The sequence below is a fragment of the Triticum aestivum genome, chromosome 2A, assembly GCF_018294505.1.
Source record: "Triticum aestivum cultivar Chinese Spring chromosome 2A, IWGSC CS RefSeq v2.1, whole genome shotgun sequence".
Classification (NCBI taxonomy): domain Eukaryota; kingdom Viridiplantae; phylum Streptophyta; class Magnoliopsida; order Poales; family Poaceae; genus Triticum; species Triticum aestivum.
The window spans coordinates 785,106,055-785,126,060 of record NC_057797.1 but is presented as its reverse complement, the minus strand read 5'-3'; the positions used below and the strand labels follow the sequence as shown (position 1 = coordinate 785,126,060).

Genomic DNA, 20,006 nt, shown 5'->3' with positions numbered 1-20,006 from the left:
TTATTGTCACTGTGTAATTAACCTAAAAACGAGAGAACATTCATTACGAATGAATGAGCATAGGCACTTAGCTACTAGCTAGACCCAAATCGCCAACTCAGGTAGCCAATTAATATTGACAGCGAAAAAAATGTAGGCAATTAATGTAGTATATCAATGTATTGGCACAGTGACCTTAATTAGGTAAGTAGTATATACGAAGCTGCTAGGAAATATTTTGTTTCTCCGGTTTACATGATATTACTTCATTAATTTTTTGTTTTGTGGAAAAACACTATGTTTAGAATGACCCCATGGTCGGATTCGACAATGATGACAATAACGAATCGAAACACGGTTGAAGCATCCCGATGCAACAAAAATAGAAGTCGCAGCTGGGCAAGAAGTTCAGCTCACACTAAGCTTTGCCGGCAGATCGACTAGAAGGTACTCCCTCCATCCCAAAACAAGTGTTGCAGACTTAGTACAAATTTATACTAAATCAACAACACTTATTTTCTGAGGGATGGAGTAAGTAACTTAACAAACAACAAGATTATCCTTTTACAACCAATATAGACACCCACAAGCATCAGCACCAACAAGATTATCCTCTCTTTTTTTTTAGATTTAGTTTCACTTGGAAGACCAGCGTTACAATACGGTACAGACAAAACACATCAAAACGGGAGCCACAGCAACATCAGAGCCACAGTCAGGGAGCCACAGCGTTGACCAACTCCACAACCAGAACGGTGACCCAAAATAAAGGCAGTAGTTTTTAGCAATAGCAAGGAGCAGGCCCTAGTTGACCGCGGCTTGACAGTCTCTAGCTGCAAATCGGTGGTAAATAAGTGCAAATAGATCTGGGACCAATTCTGAATCCAATTTTGAAAATAACAAATCAGCCTACATATTAGCAGACGAGACAAGATCTACTTACTACTAGTTTACCTGGACGGACGAGTCTCCGCAGACCTCGCTGCTTGCTGCCGATCCAGTGAAGGCGATGGAGATTCGGATGGAAGAGAGTCAAGTTTTTTTTTTTTGGAGGGGTAATAGCCTTTTATTACTCAAAGTCCACATAGAGTGGGATACAAGTTTGATCGTGTGGTTGGCCAAGCCACACATGACGCCCTGGACCTAACGACAAGGCGAAACGCCCAACCACTAACAGGCTATTAGTAGTAACAAACTCCCACGTCTTTGCTGCTAACCTAAGCTTCTTTGGTGGGCTGGGCTGTCCGTGCGCACAAACCCGTGGGCTGTCCGTCCCTAGCTAATAATAAGTAAAATTAGAAAAATAGTAAAAATAAATAAAAATTATCTGATTTTTTGTTGTTGTAAACTTTGGCAAATGTTCTGTGTGCTTGTAAAAATTTATCACGAAAGGACATTCATGGAAGTTTTGGCAAAAACAATCCATGCTGCAAAAAGCTATTTTTTAAAAGCATTTTGGAGTGTTGTTTTTGTTTTTTTTTTGCCATGACTTCCGTGAATGTCATTTCATAACGAAAATTGTCAAGCATACAAAACATTTGTCAAAGTTCGGCACAAAAAAAAACATATTTTTTACTGTCTAACATGTTGGCATACCAAACGGGCCGCTTTTTAGTTTTTTTTTCTGTTCTAAAACTCGAAATAGGGAATGAGAGTGACAGGGTTCGAACCCGCAATCTCCTTGCTTCGAGTCAACTACTCTAACCACTACGCTATATTCACTCTTATGTATACATGTATACATGCTTCTTCTTTATTTCTTTCTACATACGGGAAATGCCCTCCAATGTTTTCTTTTTTATTTCCTATTTATTTTTTCTTTTCCTTAAATTTGTGAACTTTTTTCAAATCAATGTTTTAATTCAAAATTGATGAACCATTTCCATTTTGATGAACTTTTTTATTTTAGGTGAATATTTTTGAAAAATTGATGAAATTTTTTCAAACCCGATGAACTTTTTTCAATGCGATGATTTTCTTCAATTTGGATAAACGTTTTTCGGTTTCATTAATCTGTTTTGAAATTCAATGAAAATTTTCAAAATCAATGTTTTTTCAAATTTGTGAGATTTTTAAAATTGGTGAACTTTTTAACATGGTCATAAAGTCAACGATCAACTGTCCTTGGTCAATTGTCAATTCGCTGGTCCACAAGCTAAATGTTTTTAAAAAAATGCCGATGGGCCGGCCTATACACTGGCGCAAAACAAAGGTGTGAGAGCCACAGGATGTGAGATCTCAAAGTGGTTGGCGCGTGCTCTGTGAAGCTTGAGGTTCCAGGTTCGATCCCCATGTTGACAGTTTTGATGAAGTTTTTTTCATAAAAAAATGAACGAAAAAACTAAACCAGGACATGTTTTTTTGTTTTGTTTCTGAGAGGCACGGCTGTGCCTCTCGCAGAAGCAAAACCGTGCCTCTCATGGAAGGAAAGGGAAAAGAGAAAATATGTTTTTTTCACGGAAGCAAAACCGTGCCTATTATGAAAGAAAAAAACACGTTTTTTCAATTTCTGAGAGGTACGGTCGTGCCTCTCGCGAAAGCAAATCCGTACTTCACGTGGAAGCAAAACCGTGACTCCCACGGAAGAAAAAAAATATGTTTTCACAGAAAAAAATATTTTTTTGATTTTTTTGTTCAAAAGCTTAAGAAGACCGGCAGAAAACCAAAAGGCCAAAAAACCAAAAATAACCGTCTAAAAAGTCAAAAACGCGTGCGGTAAAATAAAATTAAATTCGAAGAAAGCACCCAGAGCACGAAACATGGTGGCGCCTGAAAGTGCCCCAAATGGCGTGCTTTCAGCCCACCCCAAGTGATCGTTGGGAGGCTCCCGAAAAAGCGTTTGTCAACTAGTTGCTCTCTATTAATGGGCGCCATCGGCGCCATCAGAGCCAAATAAAGAATGCCTGGTTTATTTGCCCCCACTCATTTGTTTTTCTGGTAAAATTATCAAAGCCCATCCGCCAGTAAGCCCACCTAGCACGTAACTGATCTTGCGCAGAGGAAGATTGCGAGCGAGCCTACCTGTGTGTCCGGAACGCACGCGCACGCGACACAAACAACCCTGTTAGAAAATAAGTTTCCTTTCAAAATATTAGTAACTATTACCAATTAGCAACTACGTGATTGGTCCCAGATCCACTCATAATAATTTCATATAAAATAAGTTTGAGAATGTAGGAACAAAATAAAATCTATAGCAAATTTTGTTTTCATGTATGACAATTTTAACAATATTTCAGTTATTTCACAGTGGTAGGGAAGGTAATGAAGGGATCTTTTTGCAAACTCTACAACTAGCAACGTGCCTGAAATTGTTGATTTGAAGAAGCTTCCTTGGGATTCATCTAAAAGTTAATGTGATCAAACTTGAGCGAGAGATCCTTCGACCTCCTCTATTGAGGAAACGACTTCGCTCACTGAAGACCAAGCAGCAACCATTCTAGATGAAAGGAAAGAAGACTAAAACTTGAATGCGGATCTATTTATTTTGAATTCTATCTTCAGAAATAAAGAGTTGCCTATTCAGAGATTGCCAAAGAACCTATCTGTGAGTTGTGGTATCGAGCCTGATGAAGAAGGCTCAGTTGGACTACGCCTTACCGCAAGGGGCTCCGTCACCACATGTACTTACCGCATGGGCACAGATGGTCACACACAGTTGAACTCGGTTGGGTGGAAGAGATTCCTCGTTGGCAAGAATCTTCGTGCTGGACAGGCCATCCTAATTACTATCAGGAACACCCACCGCCCAGGCTTGAGGATGATGATCGTCGTCGATATCATCTAGAACTACATATGTGTGTGTGGCTATATCATCTAGAACTACATATGATGATCGTCGTCGATATCATGTAGAACTACATATGATGATCGTCGTCGATATCATCTAGAACTAAATATGATGATTGTCGTCGATGTCACCTTGTACTGCTTGAGGATGCATGTTGAGTATATATGAAATTGTTATCTAGTACTCCCTTGGTTCCAAATTACTCGTCGTGGTTTGAGTTCAAATTTGAACTAAAACCACGATGAGTAATTTCGAACCAAGGGAGTACTACCTAGTACCTATAATGCTTTATGAAATTGATATCTAGTAGTACCTAGTATCTGGAAATTGCAGTTTATCGAAGTCGATATGGGGAAATAGTGAAAGATATAACAGTAGCGCTGGACGGGGAAATCGCTACAGCTAAATAATAGCAGCGCGTTCCTGAAAAGCGCTGCTGCTATAGTCAATAGTGGTAGCGCGGGTACAGGCAGCGCTACTACTAAGAGTTAGCTGTAGCGTCTTATTGGTAGCGCGGGCACCCGCGCTGCTGATAGGCCTAAAACCCGCGCTGCTGCTAGCCTTTTCCCTAGTAGTGGGTGGTACCAACTTCTCGCATCGCCCATGTGAAAGGTGAGAGGAGCCCTGATCTGAACATGGGAAGCCAGATTTGAAGTTCTTTTTTTGCCTTTCGTGGATTCATGGATTCAAAGGTAAATTGATGAGCCTTGCAGATGCATCATATGGTTCGTGGATTCAGTGATTCAGTGATTGGTGTGACACTGATTTGTTTGGTGACAATCATCTAACAGCAATGGACACCATGCCTCAACTAGCCACTGCCACATCCAAGAGGAAACCCTCCCCGGCGGCAGCGACGGCAAGACGCGGAAGGAAGCGGTGGATTCTTGTATGACTTATCTAACATTTTTAAGAAGTTGCTCCCCACTTCTATCTATTCTTTTAACATGCACACTATCCACATCATCATCATGCCACATCATCGACTAAATAGGAGCAACCCATTAAATAGTTCATCCCCACTATGCTATTTCTTTTGACATGCAGCCTGTCCAACTCAGCAAATGTGCCACAGCAGCCAAAAATAATAATGAACAAATACAAATCGTGTAGCCATCTCCCTGGTCACCAAAGCGACAAGTCGTTTGATCTTTTGCCTTCTGAACCGATGAGTTAGTGTAGCGAAGCGATTTTATTACTCCCAAAACTCCCGAACCAAGACAATCCACCACCAGCAGCAGTAAGGACTACCGCATCCTCTCCTATATCTCGATCCGCTAATCTCTCCGCACCCTTCTCTGCCTCGCAGCGCAACCCGCCTTCTCAATCACCTTCTGCCGGTCCATGTACGCCCTGCCGGCTGATCTACCGATGCGCTGCACCGTGCCGGAGAAGTCGCGGGTGGTACCAACTTCTCGCATCGCCCATGTGGAAGGTGAGAGGAGCCCCGATCTGAACATGGGAAGCCAGATTTGAAGTTCTTTGTTTGTCTTTCGTGGATTCGTGGATTCAAAGGTAAATTGATGAGCCTTGCAGATGCATCATATGGTTCGTGGATTCAGTGATTCTGTGATTAGTGTGACACTGATTTGTTTGGTGACAATCATCCAACAGCAATGGACACCATGCCTCAACTAGCCACTGCCGCATCCAAGAGGAAACCCTCCCCGGCGGCAGCGACGCAAGATGCGGAAGGAAGCGGTGGACGCACGAGTGGCTGTACGAGGCGAGGCCAGTGATGGATAGGTGCCAGCACACTGTTCATCCTCTTTTAGTTGTTCTATGATGTTATACGTAGGTACTAAAAGTTGACTGAATCGAGTATATTCATTGTTCCAAGTCTTATATAAATTAACAAGAAGGAAGTTATTCCATTGATTTTTAGCTTCTACGAAGTCTCTCTCTCTCTCTATACCTCTAATAAATTCTCTTGCATCATTCCTGAAAGGGGTACTGAAATCGCTGTCTTTTTTCATGCTTCTGGTGGACAGATTATACACATTGCGTTCTAGCTGGTAAACAATTTCTTTTTGCAGTAACTCAAGGGATTTCGAATTGATGTGTTGCTTTCTGTAGTCTAACTCTGAACGTTTTTTCTTCCTAATTTTCAATTTGTTACCGCAGATTACTTCGCACACATGCAACGATCTGAAGGTATATGCATATTTATGTTTCTCAGGTAAGTCATATACATGTTTTAGTGCTGATCGTGATAGCTCACTTTTTTTTCTTCCTGAATTCCGATAATTTAATCTATACTAAACACTGTATAAGTGTTTCATATAGATTTTAGGTAAAGGACCATTCAACATAAATGGTCAGCTATATCCAAAAGAATGAATAATAGATTTTAGGTAAAGGACATATTTGTATGGATGCATTTATAAATTATTCTAGAGTTTCATCTTTCGTATGGTCAATGAGAGATCACTGAAACTGAATGGTGTTCCATAAATTATGAACTTTTCATGGGGGCATAAATTATAAACATTATGGTTTCTCAAGATAAGGATTTAACTTTATTGAATATTCCATGGTACTTTTGCTCATTTTATTTTCTCAGCCACACTGAAGAGTTTCACGGTGTCATGTGCTTACTCAAAATTTCACATACATAGGTACAACCGAGATTCAGGAAAAAAAGGTCAATTAAGATATACAAAAAATGCTATCGATTGATCTAATTTTCCCTGATATTCTGTTTGTGCGCAGCCTATATTTTATCAACCATGTTCATGAACCATTGAGGAAAGCAATGCTATCATCCACTCGATGCAACTCCCATTCTTCCATTCCCTTTTGAGAATCATATTTGCCAAGATCTTAATGTTGTGTATTGTTGAAGATATTCGACGAATTGCTATGTAAAAGGTCAGACGTTCTTTTTATGTGCCATCCATAATCTTCTTTGTCGACCATCGCATCTTCATTCTTATATTAACTAATTGCAGTGGAAATTAAATTTAACTTGAGTATCTCGATGTTTATAGATTTCTGTTGTTTTGACTAACATACAACTTCAACTTGATAATTGCCCAGTCAAGCATGGATGATGATGTAAATGGAAATGATTATACATACTATGAGATATCAAAATTCAAAAAAGTGCAGTCTTTCAGTTCTTCTCTATTTCTCACTGTATCTCACATCTCAACTACAAATTATCCTTTAGAAAATGGATGAAAACATGAGAATTAGACTGCTATTTTATTTTGCAATCTATGCACCACCTCAATGAATCCATTTTGTTTGTTGTTTTTCTGCAGAGTTATGTTACCCAATCCATAGTATTACTCATAAGAGGGAACTTTCTGATGAAACTACAACTAAACACTACAGAGTCTTTAGAAGGTGAAAGTCTTAATATTCTTTCAGCACTAATGGCATTTGTATGACATTCATTTATGTGCTGTTGTGGGATGGATTAAAGTAAATTTACATGGGAGTTTTGATGCAGATTAGGCACAATCAAGACTTGTGGTCAAGGTGGTGATGTTTGAGTTGCAGCTTGGTAGTTTTTTCCATTCGCACAAGAATCATAGATGGTAGCATATATTTAAAGCTTTAACCAGTTGGTTTCATGGGTAATTGACCATAATATCCTCTGTTCCAAATTTTTGTCTGTTGTCCATATTTTGAATGATATAAGTAGGATGATTGACCTTACTTACATATGTATCAATAGTCATGTATCATTCTAAAGTATTGTTGTCAGCAGAATCATCTATAGTCGTTTTGTTGATCCTTTTAAGACAATCGGTATGAGTAAAACACCAACTTTAGGCAATACTTTCCGCAGCAACGCGCGGGGAATCATCTAGTTTACATAGTATATTAGGCCTCAGCTTCACGCCTGCAGCCGGTTTCTCTCCCGGTCGCCCAGGGCGCTTTATCCAAGGAATGAAGGCAATGCACTACTCCGCTGTCGCAACTAAACTGCTTGACTAGTTGAAACCGACTTATGCAGATGTGAGATTACTAATGTAGATTAGAGATGACATGCTGAATGTGAGATATAGCGTAGGGATTGGCGAAAGAGCTGTGGGTGCAACGTAGTCTAACATATAAAGCCTGCTAGACTACCCGCTGTTCCAGCGGCATTGCGTTCGCGCAGCATTTTCAACCGCACGATGCATTTACTGTTTGCAGTTTTACCCTGCTGTCAATTGGCCAACCGCTCGTTGCATTCACACACGTCCAATAATTATGTAGCTCTATGACTGATGGGGTCGAGCGTCTATGGGGCCACTGAGCGGAGGCTGGGTTTCTCTTGAGCTGGGTGGGCGATTGGCTGGTGGACCGCAGTTCGTGGTTGGGTGAGAGTGACGTGAAGGGATGGGTTTTCCCTGGTCTACGCAGACCGTGCTCTACCCTGCTGTTTCGATGGTCCCGGTTGGCATTTGGGCCCGCTGTGAAGTGGCTTGGGTGCTCAGGTAGCTCATACGAGAGGGATTGCCAACTGGATAAGAGCGGTGTAGCGGTCTCAACCATTGGTCAGAGGCCATGTGACCTAGCCGCCCGCAGCTGCAGCCGCCTCCTCTCCTCTTCCTCGTTCTCCTGCCGCCGCCGCCTCCTCCTCTCCTCTCCCCGCATTCTCCTACCTCAGCCGTCGTTGCCGCCGCCGCCGCCGTCGACCTAGACGTCACCGGCTGAGACCGCTGTGGTATGGATAAGGAGACGAGAGGAAGAGGACATCCTTCCCTGACAGCGCCCCGACATGCCAGGTCTTCCTTCTCGTCGGCCTAGGTCTGGTTCTGCTGGATTAGATGGACAGAAGTGGTGGATCCGATGGTTGCCGGAATCCCTCATCGTCGGAGGAAGGCGTGCGACCGACAAAGAAATAGGCTGATGGACTGTTGGAAATATGCCCTAGAGGCAATAATAAAAGTATTATTATTATATTTCCTTGTTCATGATAATTGTCTTTTATTCATGCTATAACTGTATTATCCGGAAATCGTAATACACGTGTGAATACATAGACCACAATATGTCCCTAGTGAGCCTCTAGTTGACTAGCTCGTTGTGATCAACAGATAGTCATGGTTTCCTGGCTATGGACATTGGATGTCGTTGATGACGGGATCACATCATTAGGAGAATGATGTGATGGACAAGACCCAATCCTAAGCATAGCACAAAGATCGTGTAGTTCATTTGCTAGAGCTTTGCCAATGTCAAGTATCTCTTCCTTTGACCATGAGATCGTGTAACTCCTGGATACCGTAGGAGTGCTTTGGGTGTATCAAACGTCACAACGTAACTGGGTGACTATAAAGGTGCACTACAGGTATCTCCGAAAGTACCTATTGTTTTATGCGGATCGAGACTGGGATTTGTCACTCCGTGTAAACGGAGAGGTATCTCTGGGCCCACTCGGTAGGACATCATCATATGCGCAATGTGACCAAGGAGTTGATCACGGGATGATGTGTTACGGAACGAGTAAAGTGACTTGCCGGTAACGAGATTGAACAAGGTATTGGATACCGACGATCGAATCTCGGGCAAGTAACATACCGATAGACAAAGGGAATTGAATACGGGATCGATTGAGTCCCTTACATCGTGGTTCATCCGATGAGATCATCGTGGAACATGTGGGAGCCAACATGGGTATCCAGATCTCGCTGTTGGTTATTGACCGGAGAACGTCTCGGTCATGTCTGCATGTCTCCCGAACCCGTAGGGTCTACACACTTAAGGTTCGATGACGCTAGGGTTATAAAGGAAGCTTGTATGTGGTTACCGAATGTTGTTTGGAGTCCCGGATGAGATCCCGGACGTCACGAGGAGTTCCGGAATGGTCCGGAGGTAAAGATTTATATATGGGAAGTCCTGTTTTGGTCACCGGAAAAGTTTCGGGCGATATCGGTATTGTACCGGGACCACCGGGAGGGTCCCGGGGGTCCACCAAGTGGGGCCACCTGCCCCAGAAGGTTGCGTGGGCCAAGTGTGGGAGGGGACCAGCCCCTAGGAGGGCTGGTGCGCCCCCCACAAGGAGTCCAAGGCGCAAGGGAGAGTGGGAGGGGGCAAACCCTAGTCCAGATGGGCCTTAAGGCTCATATTGGTGCGCCTCCCTCTCCTCTCCCCCCTTGGCCGCCTCCCCTTTGCCATCTAGGGCTGGCCGCACCCCTTGGGGGTGGGAAACCCTAAAGGGGGCGCAGCCCTCCCTTCCCCCTATATATAGTTGAGGTTTGGGGCTGCCATACAGATGAGTTCTCTCCCTCTTGGTGCAGCCCTACCTCTCTCCCTACTCCTCCTCTCCCATGGTGCTTGGCGAAGCCCTGCGGGATTGCCACGCTCCTCCACCACCACCACGCCGTTGTGCTGCTGCTGGATGGAGTCTTCCTCAACCTCTCCCTCTCTCCTTGCTGGATCAAGGCGTGGGAGACGTCACCGGGCTGTACGTGTGTTGAACGCGGAGGTGCCGTCCGTTCGGCACTTGATCATCAGTGATCTGAATCACGACGAGTACGACTCCATCAACCCCGTTCACTTGAACGCTTCCGCTTAGCGATCTACAAGGGTATGTAGATGCAAACTCTCCTCTCTTTCTACTCGTTGCTGGTCTCTCCATAGATAGATCTTGGTGATACGTAGGAAATTTTTTGAATTTCTGCTACATTCCCCAACAGCAGGATGGGGTGGCGGTTCAAGTTCGGCGGCCTTCGCGTGTTGTTGTTGGCGGCGCTCCACTTCCCTTCTCCCTGCCCAGGTGAGTCGTCCTTGATCTAAAATATTTAATCCCCACACTGATTTTTTTATTATACAGTACGGTGGTCTGCAGATTATCCTTCAAAGGAGGCCACAAAGAGCAGCGATGGCTTCTTGGTAATCTGCAATTGGCCACAAAGGATGAGGTACATGGAGGTATGGTGCTATCACTGCTCGGCTGCCCCCATGCTTCCTTTCAAGTTTAGCGCTTTCACTAACTTTAGCTAGGTTTGTAATTTCAGATTGCCAGCTACCTTCCATTGGTGTATATGCAAGCTACAGAGGTTTGTGGATCAATTTGATTGTAGCTTTATTCTCTTATTTCATTGTGATGTTGTTTTAATTACCGCCATGTGAAATTAGGCGTTTCTTTTGGGGAGAAATTTTGTGATGCTATATTCTGCATGCTATATTACTGGCTTACTTGCTTTAAGGAGGAGATTTTAATCTCTGGCCGTGTATGATGAAAAAAGAATGTTAATTGCTAATGCTTTATTTCAGAAAACCAAATATGCACCATGCCGATATGCTTCATGACGAGTGTGCTTTTGTCATCCCTCACCCTCTCAGGTTAGTGTTTTGGCCCTTTTAGTAGGTTTTTATTTTCCTTGCTCGAGCCAGATTGTAGGTCTGCATATTCCTATATATGTGTTTTATTGTTTAGTGATGCCTCATTGCATCGGCCTTGCATATGGCCATTAGGTGCTAACCAAGAGGTGCACGCCATGAATCAAACTACCGAGGGGGCATACAGTAATAAGGAGGGCGTGGCTATCGCAGCGAAGCTACCCTCCCCCTCAATCATGCACTGCTTTTCAAACGCAGTTTGCCACTGCTGTTTAATTAGCTTCTGCATTAACAGCGGATTCAGAGTTTATTCTTCAGCGGATTCAATTTGCGGGAGACTCCTGTTGCAGTTTGGTGACATAGATCAGTGTCAAGTCGCTTAACAAATGCAGCTAGGTTCCATTCAGTTAGCCAAAGCCATTGTGCATTAAAATTGTAGATGTGCATGAGAGTGTGGAAATCATTATGGCGCGTCTATGAGCATGCTATACTCCCATGCTACTTTCAGTTATTGACCACTAGCTTTATTACAGCACCCAGGATTTCAGGGTTTGCTTTACTTAGGTTAGTATGTACTCTACCACAGATGAATTGGTTGTATCTCATTTTAATATACTTCATTAGTAATTACTAAATAATCTAAAGCGAGTTCTATGGCAAATTTTGTTTGGGTCTACTTTTTTGGATCATTTCCATATCTACATTTCTTACATATAAAGGTATGCTGCAAAAATTAAGGGTCTGGATGGTAATTTATGGCTGTTTCAGTTGCTGACCATGTGATTATGGTAGTCTACAATTTGCTTATGGGTTCTTCATTGCTTGATTTTTATCTCGGACAAAAGAGGGCCAGCCACACCTTTGAAATAAGCAGCGACCATCCAGTCCAGAACAGGTATCTGTTCAGTTCTGGTTGCCTTCCATTTACTTGCCCGCAAGCAACACTTACCTCACATATCTATTGTTTGTTTTGTTATAGACTGAATCTGCTCGACAAAGTGTGAAAATGCAATTACTGCTTGGAAAAGTGTAAAAAAGGCCAGGGTATCATTTATGTAGTTATTTGGAATGCAAGGTTAGGAAGTAGGTGCTTCTCTCTTTACCATTCATTTGCCCCGCCACTCTGATTTTTGGCTTGCTAAGATATGGACTTTCTAAAATGGATGTGTGCAGATCCAAGAAATAAGATGAGAAGAGGAATCTAGCAAAGGAAGGTGAATCTTTTCTCTTGTGAATACAACAAGGTTTGTTCCTGCTAGCGAGCAACACAGATCTCATGCATGTACTGATTGATGCCTTGCTTATATTAATCTATAAAGATAATTTCAGCCTTCCATGTATTTGAACATTTATTGTGTTGCAGATGAACTCTACCATGCTTACTGATATACTCCTGCGTATATGTATGTTGTACTAGAAGTTCCTATTTTTTAACTATTGCGTACCAGAAAATTGAATTGGCAATGTCTACATAAATATGATGTATTAAATTATGTTTTGAGAGGGATTTGTTCATTTTCAAAACTAAGGAAGTTGGGTGAGCTTAAAGCACCCATTCATCAGTTCACTGAACTTTTCGAATTCTATTTTAAGTCCACAAGAGGGCAAAATCATTGCTCTTTCCCAGATTATCTAAATCAGATGAGCGGGCTCCAAACTCCAAGTGCCATTTGCCGTTTTTGTGTTTTGATTTTTACTTGAGTGCCTTTGGACCGATGGTAGTATGGAGAGGTGACATTAGCACGGTTGATGGTTGCTTCTCTCTTGTAGAGTACATCTCCTTCTTCTATATTCCAATATATCAATAAAACAAGGGATCTATAATATCATTGTTTATGGAGTTCACAGATTATTGAAGATTTTTGCTGCCATGGAATTGTGAGTTTGTGACTATACATTCTTGTGTCTTGAAGATGTATTGTCTCTGTATGTGAATGTCAATATCCAGGTATGTAAGCAAGTCCTAACTTTTATTCACATATTTATCTATGAAATGCATGCAAGCAAATCACATCTTACAGACAAATGCCCCCTTATAGGTAAATGTGATGATTCATAAATTAACCGGTTGGAGATATGTAGATAGTCAGGTGTACTGATAACTGGAGTTTAGTGCTCAAAATCCTTCTACCTTTTCTACTGACTGTATTTTCTTGACGTCTTTAAGAGAAGAATGAGTACTATTAGTCATTCTCTATTATGTACAATAGTACAATACTGGAGATGTGAATGGATAATGTTCATTTAGTATAGTATTAGTAGATGATGTTTTTTCTTCTTCAGTCAACTCGTGTATTTCCTGATATGTTCAGTCTATTCCCAAATTAGTTCGTAAAGTAGCCTTAACAATTATACAGTCTCTTTGTGTATTAGTACTCTGTTTTCTTTGGTTTTTGGTCAGCTGGAAGAATCAGTTTGTCATAACATGTGAAAATGATTTTATTTACTTACACTGTTGCTTTTATCAGTTAGCAAAGATGTTTGTCAAATGTAGTAAGTTAGGCATCGCAGTGAAGCTTGGCAAAGGGACTTCTGGTGAGGCCTACAAGGCTGGAAGCACTGTATGTAATGTGGTACCCTCTGATGGATATTCATTTGTCAACTAATACATGACCACACTAGAGAAGCACACGCCGCACACACACAAGGATCCTATCAGGTTCTAAATATGTACGTGGATGTGGATGATCTTTAAATACTTGGATGATTATTCCACATAAACAAAGTCATATTGTCATTTTTAACACAAGAACAAAGCAGTGTCCCATGACACAAATAGCTACTGCATGTGTTGAGTAGAAAATTCATTCATTAGTTATGGGGCATCAAGAAGAGCAAACACCAATGCGGTGAGACATACCTGTTCCATATAAACATGCGAAAAGTTGTAAATCCTTTCACCTTGGCGAGGCACTGTGATTAACGGCCTAGCCCAAGCATGCCATAGCTCCTTGTATAATGCGTCGCTAGAACTCCCTGCACAAAGGATTCATTATGTGAACTAACATGGCAAGTTTACTTTGTAGCATGGTAAATTTAGTTTTATAGCATTTTAACCTGACATATCGATATCTTATTGCTCTTCGAAGGTATCTAAAAGTTGTGTTCTCTGCAAACAGATGGGTGATGTTAGTCAATAGAATACCTAAGATGTCAGTTTTGTTGCCAAATATTGTAATCCCAGATTTACAGAGTTCTAGAATAGAAGATGATCTGGTGGTTACCTCTCTATTATTTACTCGAATGACTGTACTTATATCTTACGTTCAAACTTTACCCGATCTTGGTTTAGTTTCCATCTCCAATCAGATTAATGGTTTGCAGACCAAAGCCAATGTTTTATGGAGTTCTTATTCCTAATTTAGTTATACATTTCATTTGTAGTTTCTTGGTAGATAATAAGCAGTGGCAGATGAACCAATAAGTTATCTGTGCCCATGCTTTATTGTAAGCGTTAAATTTGCTCTCTGGTATTACTTTCAATGTGTTATCCATACCCATGCTTTTTGCGGTTAATTATCATGTCCTATCAACTTATGCAGAGTCCATGATATCATACAGTTTGAAGTCAAAAAATTCATGATATGGGTGATACGGAAAAGTCATTGCCTTCTTTGCTGGAACATTCCCTGATTGCCTGGACTTCTTGGGTCAATCGCTGGACGCCACCCCCGTCTCCTGGACGTCATGACGCCGCCGATTTCCTTGACGCCGCGTGCCACCGATCTTCTATAACTCAATTTCGCCAATTTCTCTCGGTTGTGAGCTCATATATATTTTTGAGCTGTGAACTTATTATGTAAACTCAACACTTTGTTTTGTGACAAGTGAACTCATTTCATATTCATCTATCAATCATGGTTGAAGTGTCTATATGTCTCTCCCTTGCCAATGTACTAAAATTTGGGGTCTACATACTTTTTTCTAGCCACAATTCCATTTCTTGTCTCTGAATAAGCTACAATGAATGCAAAAGAAGATATTGCAACAAGTAGCTTATAGATTGAAATTTGCCGCATTATTTATTTGTCGTATTGTTGCTTAGTTGATTCTGGACGTGAAATTAAATATGACATGCTATTCTTGATGTAATTGCGAAATTGCATCCAACAGCAAGTAAAGATTACAGCAAACATCACTTACAGGTTGCTTGCATTCAACATCTTCAGAACTTCACACGCATCCATCTCCTCCTCCAGCTGCTGCTGCCATCACGCCACTGGTGCTGATGTTCAGCGCCACCCACTTCTCCAGCATGTCGCGGAGCGAGCTGCGCCAACATACGCAGGGGAGGGCGAGCTGTGTTGTCGCGCGCAGGCCTGGGCGAGCACCCGCAATGAGCTGTGCTGGCACGCGCAAGCATCCGCAAGGCGAGGGCAAGCACCCACAGAGCGCAAGCATCCGCCACGCGAGCGCGAGCTGTGCCGGCGCGTGCAGACCTGGATGAGCGCCGGCGGAGAGCTGTAGTGATGAGGGTGAGTTGCAGCGGCGCGCGCAGCCATGGGCGAGCACCGGCGGCGACCTGCAGTTACTCGCTCAGGCGTGGGAAGCTAGGGCGGCGAGTTAGGGTACCTCGCGCAGGCATCAGCGACGTACGCCGGCGAGCAACCATGGCGACCAGAACAAGCTAGCCACAGAGCAATCGGATAACCACAAACACATTGGATAAGGTAGAAAGAGGTAAGGGTACTTTGGTCCTTTCAGGTGACAGGAAATTGAAATGGAAAAAGAAAAAGTAATGGAAAAAGAAAAAAATGGCATGGTAATCAAAATGCAACGGAGCTAGATGGCATTTTTACCAGGCCAATTTTGAGAGTGGCAGTTCTGCGAAGCCCAATATCGGAAGTGGTAAATAACCGCTTTTTCATGTAAAAAAGCTATCATGAACTGATCTCATGTCTTTCTTATAACACCGTGTAAGAACATCATATCTAAATATCTATTTTCTAAGGGAAAAGACTGTTGGAAATATGCCCTAGAGGCAATAATAAAAGTGTTATTATTATATTTCCTTGTTCATGATAATTGTCTTTTATTCATGCTATAACTGTATTATCCGAAAATCGTAATACACGTGTGAATACATAGACCACAAGATGTCCCTAGTGAGCCTCTAGTTGACTAGCTCGTTGTGATCAACATATAGTCATGGTTTTCCTGGCTATGGACATTGGATGTCGTTGATAACGGGATCACATCATTAGGAGAATGATGTGATGGACAAGACCCAATCCTAAGACTAGCACAAAAGATCGTGTAGTTCATTTGCTAGAGCTTTGCCAATGTCAAGTATCTCTTCCTTCGACCATGAGAGCGTGTAACTCCTGGATACCGTAGGAGTGCTTTGGGTGTATCAAACGTCACAACGTAACTGGGTGACTATAAAGGTGCACTACAGGTATCTCCGAAAGTATCTATTGTTTTATGCGGATCGAGACTGGGATTTGTCACTCCGTGTAAACGGAGAGGTATCTCTGGGCCCACTCGGTAGGACATCATCATATGCGCAATGTGACCAAGGAGTTGATCACGGGATGATGTGTTACGGAACGAGTAAAGTGACTTGCCGGTAACGAGATTGAACAAGGTATTGGATACCGACGATTGAATCTCGGGCAAGTAACATACCGATAGACAAAGGGAATTGAATACGGGATTGATTAAGTCCTTGACATCGTGGTTCATCCGATGAGATCATCGTGGAACATGTGGGAGCCATCATGGGTATCCAGATCCCGCTGTTGGTTATTGACCGGAGAACGTCTCGGTCATGTCTACATGTCTCCCGAACCCGTAGGGTCTACACACTTAAGGTTCGATGACGCTAGGGTTATAAAGGAAGTTTTGTATGTGGTTACCGAATGTTGTTCGGAGTCCCGGATGAGATCCCGGACGTCACGAGGAGTTCCGGAATGGTCCGGAGGTAAAGATTTATATATGGGAAGTCCTATTTTGGCCACCGGAAAATGTTCGGGATTTTTCGGTATTGTACCGGGAAGGTTCTAGAAGGTTCCGGAGTGGGGCCCACCTGCATGGGGGGACCCACATGGACGTGGGTAGTGGGGGCAAGGCCCCACACCCCTGGTCAAGGCGCACCAAGATCCCCCCTTAGAAGGAATAAGATCATATCCCGAAGGGATAAGATCAAGATCCCTAAAAAAGGGGGATAACAATCGGTGGGGAAGGAAATAATGAGATTTCTTTCCTCCCACCTTGGCGAACGCCCCAATGGACTTGGAGGGCAAGAAACCAGCCCCTCCACCCCTATATATAGTGGGGACGCGCATGGGAGCTATACACGAAGTTCTGGCACAGACCTACCTCTCTCCCTACTCCTCCTCTCCCATGGTGCTTGGCGAAGCCCTGCTGGATTGCCACGCTCCTCCACCACCACCACCACGCCGTTGTGCTGCTGTTAGATGGAGTCTTCCTCAACCTCTCCCTCTCTCCTTGCTGGATCAAGGCGTGGGAGACGTCACCGGGCTGTACGTGTGTTGAACGCGGAGGTGCCGTCCGTTCGGCACTAGGATCATCGGTGATTTGAATCACGACGAGTACGACTCCATCAACCCCGTTCACTTGAACGCTTCCGCTTAGCAATCTACAAGGGTATGTAGATGCACTCTCTTTCTACTCGTTGCTGGTCTCTCCATAGATAGATCTTGGTGACACGTAGGAAAATTTTGAATTTCTGCTACGTTCCCCAACAGTGGTATCAGAGCTAGGTCTATTGCGTAGATTCTTTGCACGAGTAGAACACAAAGTAGTTGTGGGCGTTGATGTTGTTCAATATGCTTACCGTTACTAGTCCAATCTTGTTTCGACGGTATTGTGGGATGAAGCGGCCCGGACCGACCTTACACGTACTCTTACGTGAGACAGGTTCCACCGATTGACATGCACTTGGTGCATAAGGTGGCTAGCGGGTGCCAGTCTCTCCCACTTTAGTCGGAACGGATTCGATGAAAAGGGTTCTTATGAAGGGTAAATAGCAATTGGCATATCACGTTGTGGTCTTGCGTAGGTAAGAAACGTTCTTGCTAGAAACCCATAGCAGCCACGTAAAACATGCAACAACAATTAGAGGACGTCTAACTTGTTTTTGCAGGGTATGCTATGTGATGTGATATGGCCAAGAAGAATGTGATGAATGATATGTGATGTATGAGATTGATCATGTTCTTGTAATAGGATTCACGACTTGCATGTCGATGAGTATGACAACCGGCAGGAGCCATAGGAGTTGTCTTTATTTTTTGTATGACATGCGTGTCATTGAAGAACGCCATGTAACTTACTTTACTTTATTGCTAAACGCGTTAGCCATAGAAGTAGAAGTAGTCGTTGGCGTGACAACTTCATGAAGACACGATGATGGAGATCATGATGATGGAGATCATGGTGTCATGCCGGTGACGATGATGATCATGGAGCCCCGAAGATGAAGATCAAAAGGAGCAAAATGATATTGGCCATATCATGTCACTATTTGATTGCATGTGATGTTTATCATGTTTATGCATCTTGTTTACTTAGGACGACGGTAGTAAATAAGATGATCCCTTACAAAATTTCAAGAAGTGTTCTCCCCTAACTGTGCACCGTTGCTACAGTTCGTCGCTTCTAAGCACCACGTGATGATCGGGTGTGATGGATTCTTACGTTCACATACAACGGGTGTAAGACAGTTTTACACAGCGAAAACACTTAGGGTTAACTTGACGAGCCTAGCATGTGCAGACATGGCCTCGGAACACGGAGACCGAAAGGTCGAGCATGAGTCGTATGGTAGATACGATCAACATGAAGATGTTCACCGATGATGACTAGTCCGTCTCACGTGATGATCGGACACGGCCTAGTTGACTCGGATCATGTGATCACTTAGATGACCAGAGGGATGTCTATCTAAGCGGGAGTTCATAAGATGAACTTAATTATCCTGAACATAGTCAAAAGACCTTTTGCAAATTATGTCGTAAGCTCGCGCTTTAGTTCCACTGTTTAGATATGTTCCTAGAGAAAATATAGTTGAAAGTTGATAGTAGCGATTATGCGATCAGTAGAAAGCTTATGTCATTAATGCACCGCTCAGTGTGCTGAACCCCAACGTCGTTTGTCGATGTTGCGAACATCGGACATACACGTTTTGATAACTACGTGATAGTTCAATTAAATGGTTTAAGTAGAGGCACCAAAGACGTTTTCGAAACGTCGCGGAACATATGAGATGTTTCGAGGGCTGAAATTGGGATTTCAGGCTCGTGCCCACGTCAAGAGGTATAAGACCTCCGACGATTTTCTTAGCCTGCAAACTAAGGGAGAAAAGCTCAATCGTTGAGCTTGTGCTCAGATTGTCTGAGCACAACAATCACTTGAATCGAGTGGGAGTTGATCCTCCAGATGAGATAGTGATGTTTCCCCAAAGTCATTGCCACCAAGCTGCTAGAGCTTCGTGATTAACTATAACATATCAGGGATAGATATGATGATCCTTGAAATATTCATGATGTTTGACACCGCGAAAGTAGAAATCAAGAAGGAGCATCAATTGTTGATGGTTGGTGAAACCACTAGTTTCAAGAAGGGCAAGGGAACAAATGGATACTTCATGAAACGGCAATTCAGCTGCTGCTCTAGTGAAGAAACCCAAGGTTGAACCCAAACCTGAGACTAAGTGCTTCTGTACTAAGGGGAACAACCACTGGAGCAGCATTACCCTAGATACTTGGTAGATGAGAAGGCTGGCAAGGTCAATAGAAGTATATTGGATATACATTATGTTAATGTGTACTTTACTAGTACTCCTAGTAGCACCAGGGTATTGGATACCGGTTCGGTTGCTAAGTGTTAGTAACTCGAAATAAAAGCTACGGAATAAACGGAGACTAGCTAAAGGTGAGCTGACGATATATGTTGGAAGTGTTTCCAAGGTTGATATGATCAAGCATCG

The 20,006-nt window shown here is 42.9% G+C and overlaps 1 protein-coding gene across 1 annotated transcript; it reads left to right on the top strand.

Moving 5' to 3' along the window:
* The first annotated feature begins 10,411 nt into the window (after positions 1-10,411).
* LOC123038318 (uncharacterized) lies at positions 10,412-13,507 on the top strand. The gene is made up of 8 exons (XM_044462169.1): positions 10,412-10,442; positions 10,493-10,642; positions 10,729-10,770; positions 10,988-11,056; positions 11,822-11,948; positions 12,033-12,136; positions 12,227-12,297; positions 12,902-13,507. Exons 1-6 carry the CDS (start codon positions 10,412-10,414, stop codon positions 12,055-12,057), a joined length of 444 nt encoding a protein of 147 aa, XP_044318104.1. The 3' UTR covers positions 12,058-12,136; positions 12,227-12,297; positions 12,902-13,507.
* The last annotated feature ends 6,499 nt before the right edge of the window (positions 13,508-20,006 follow it).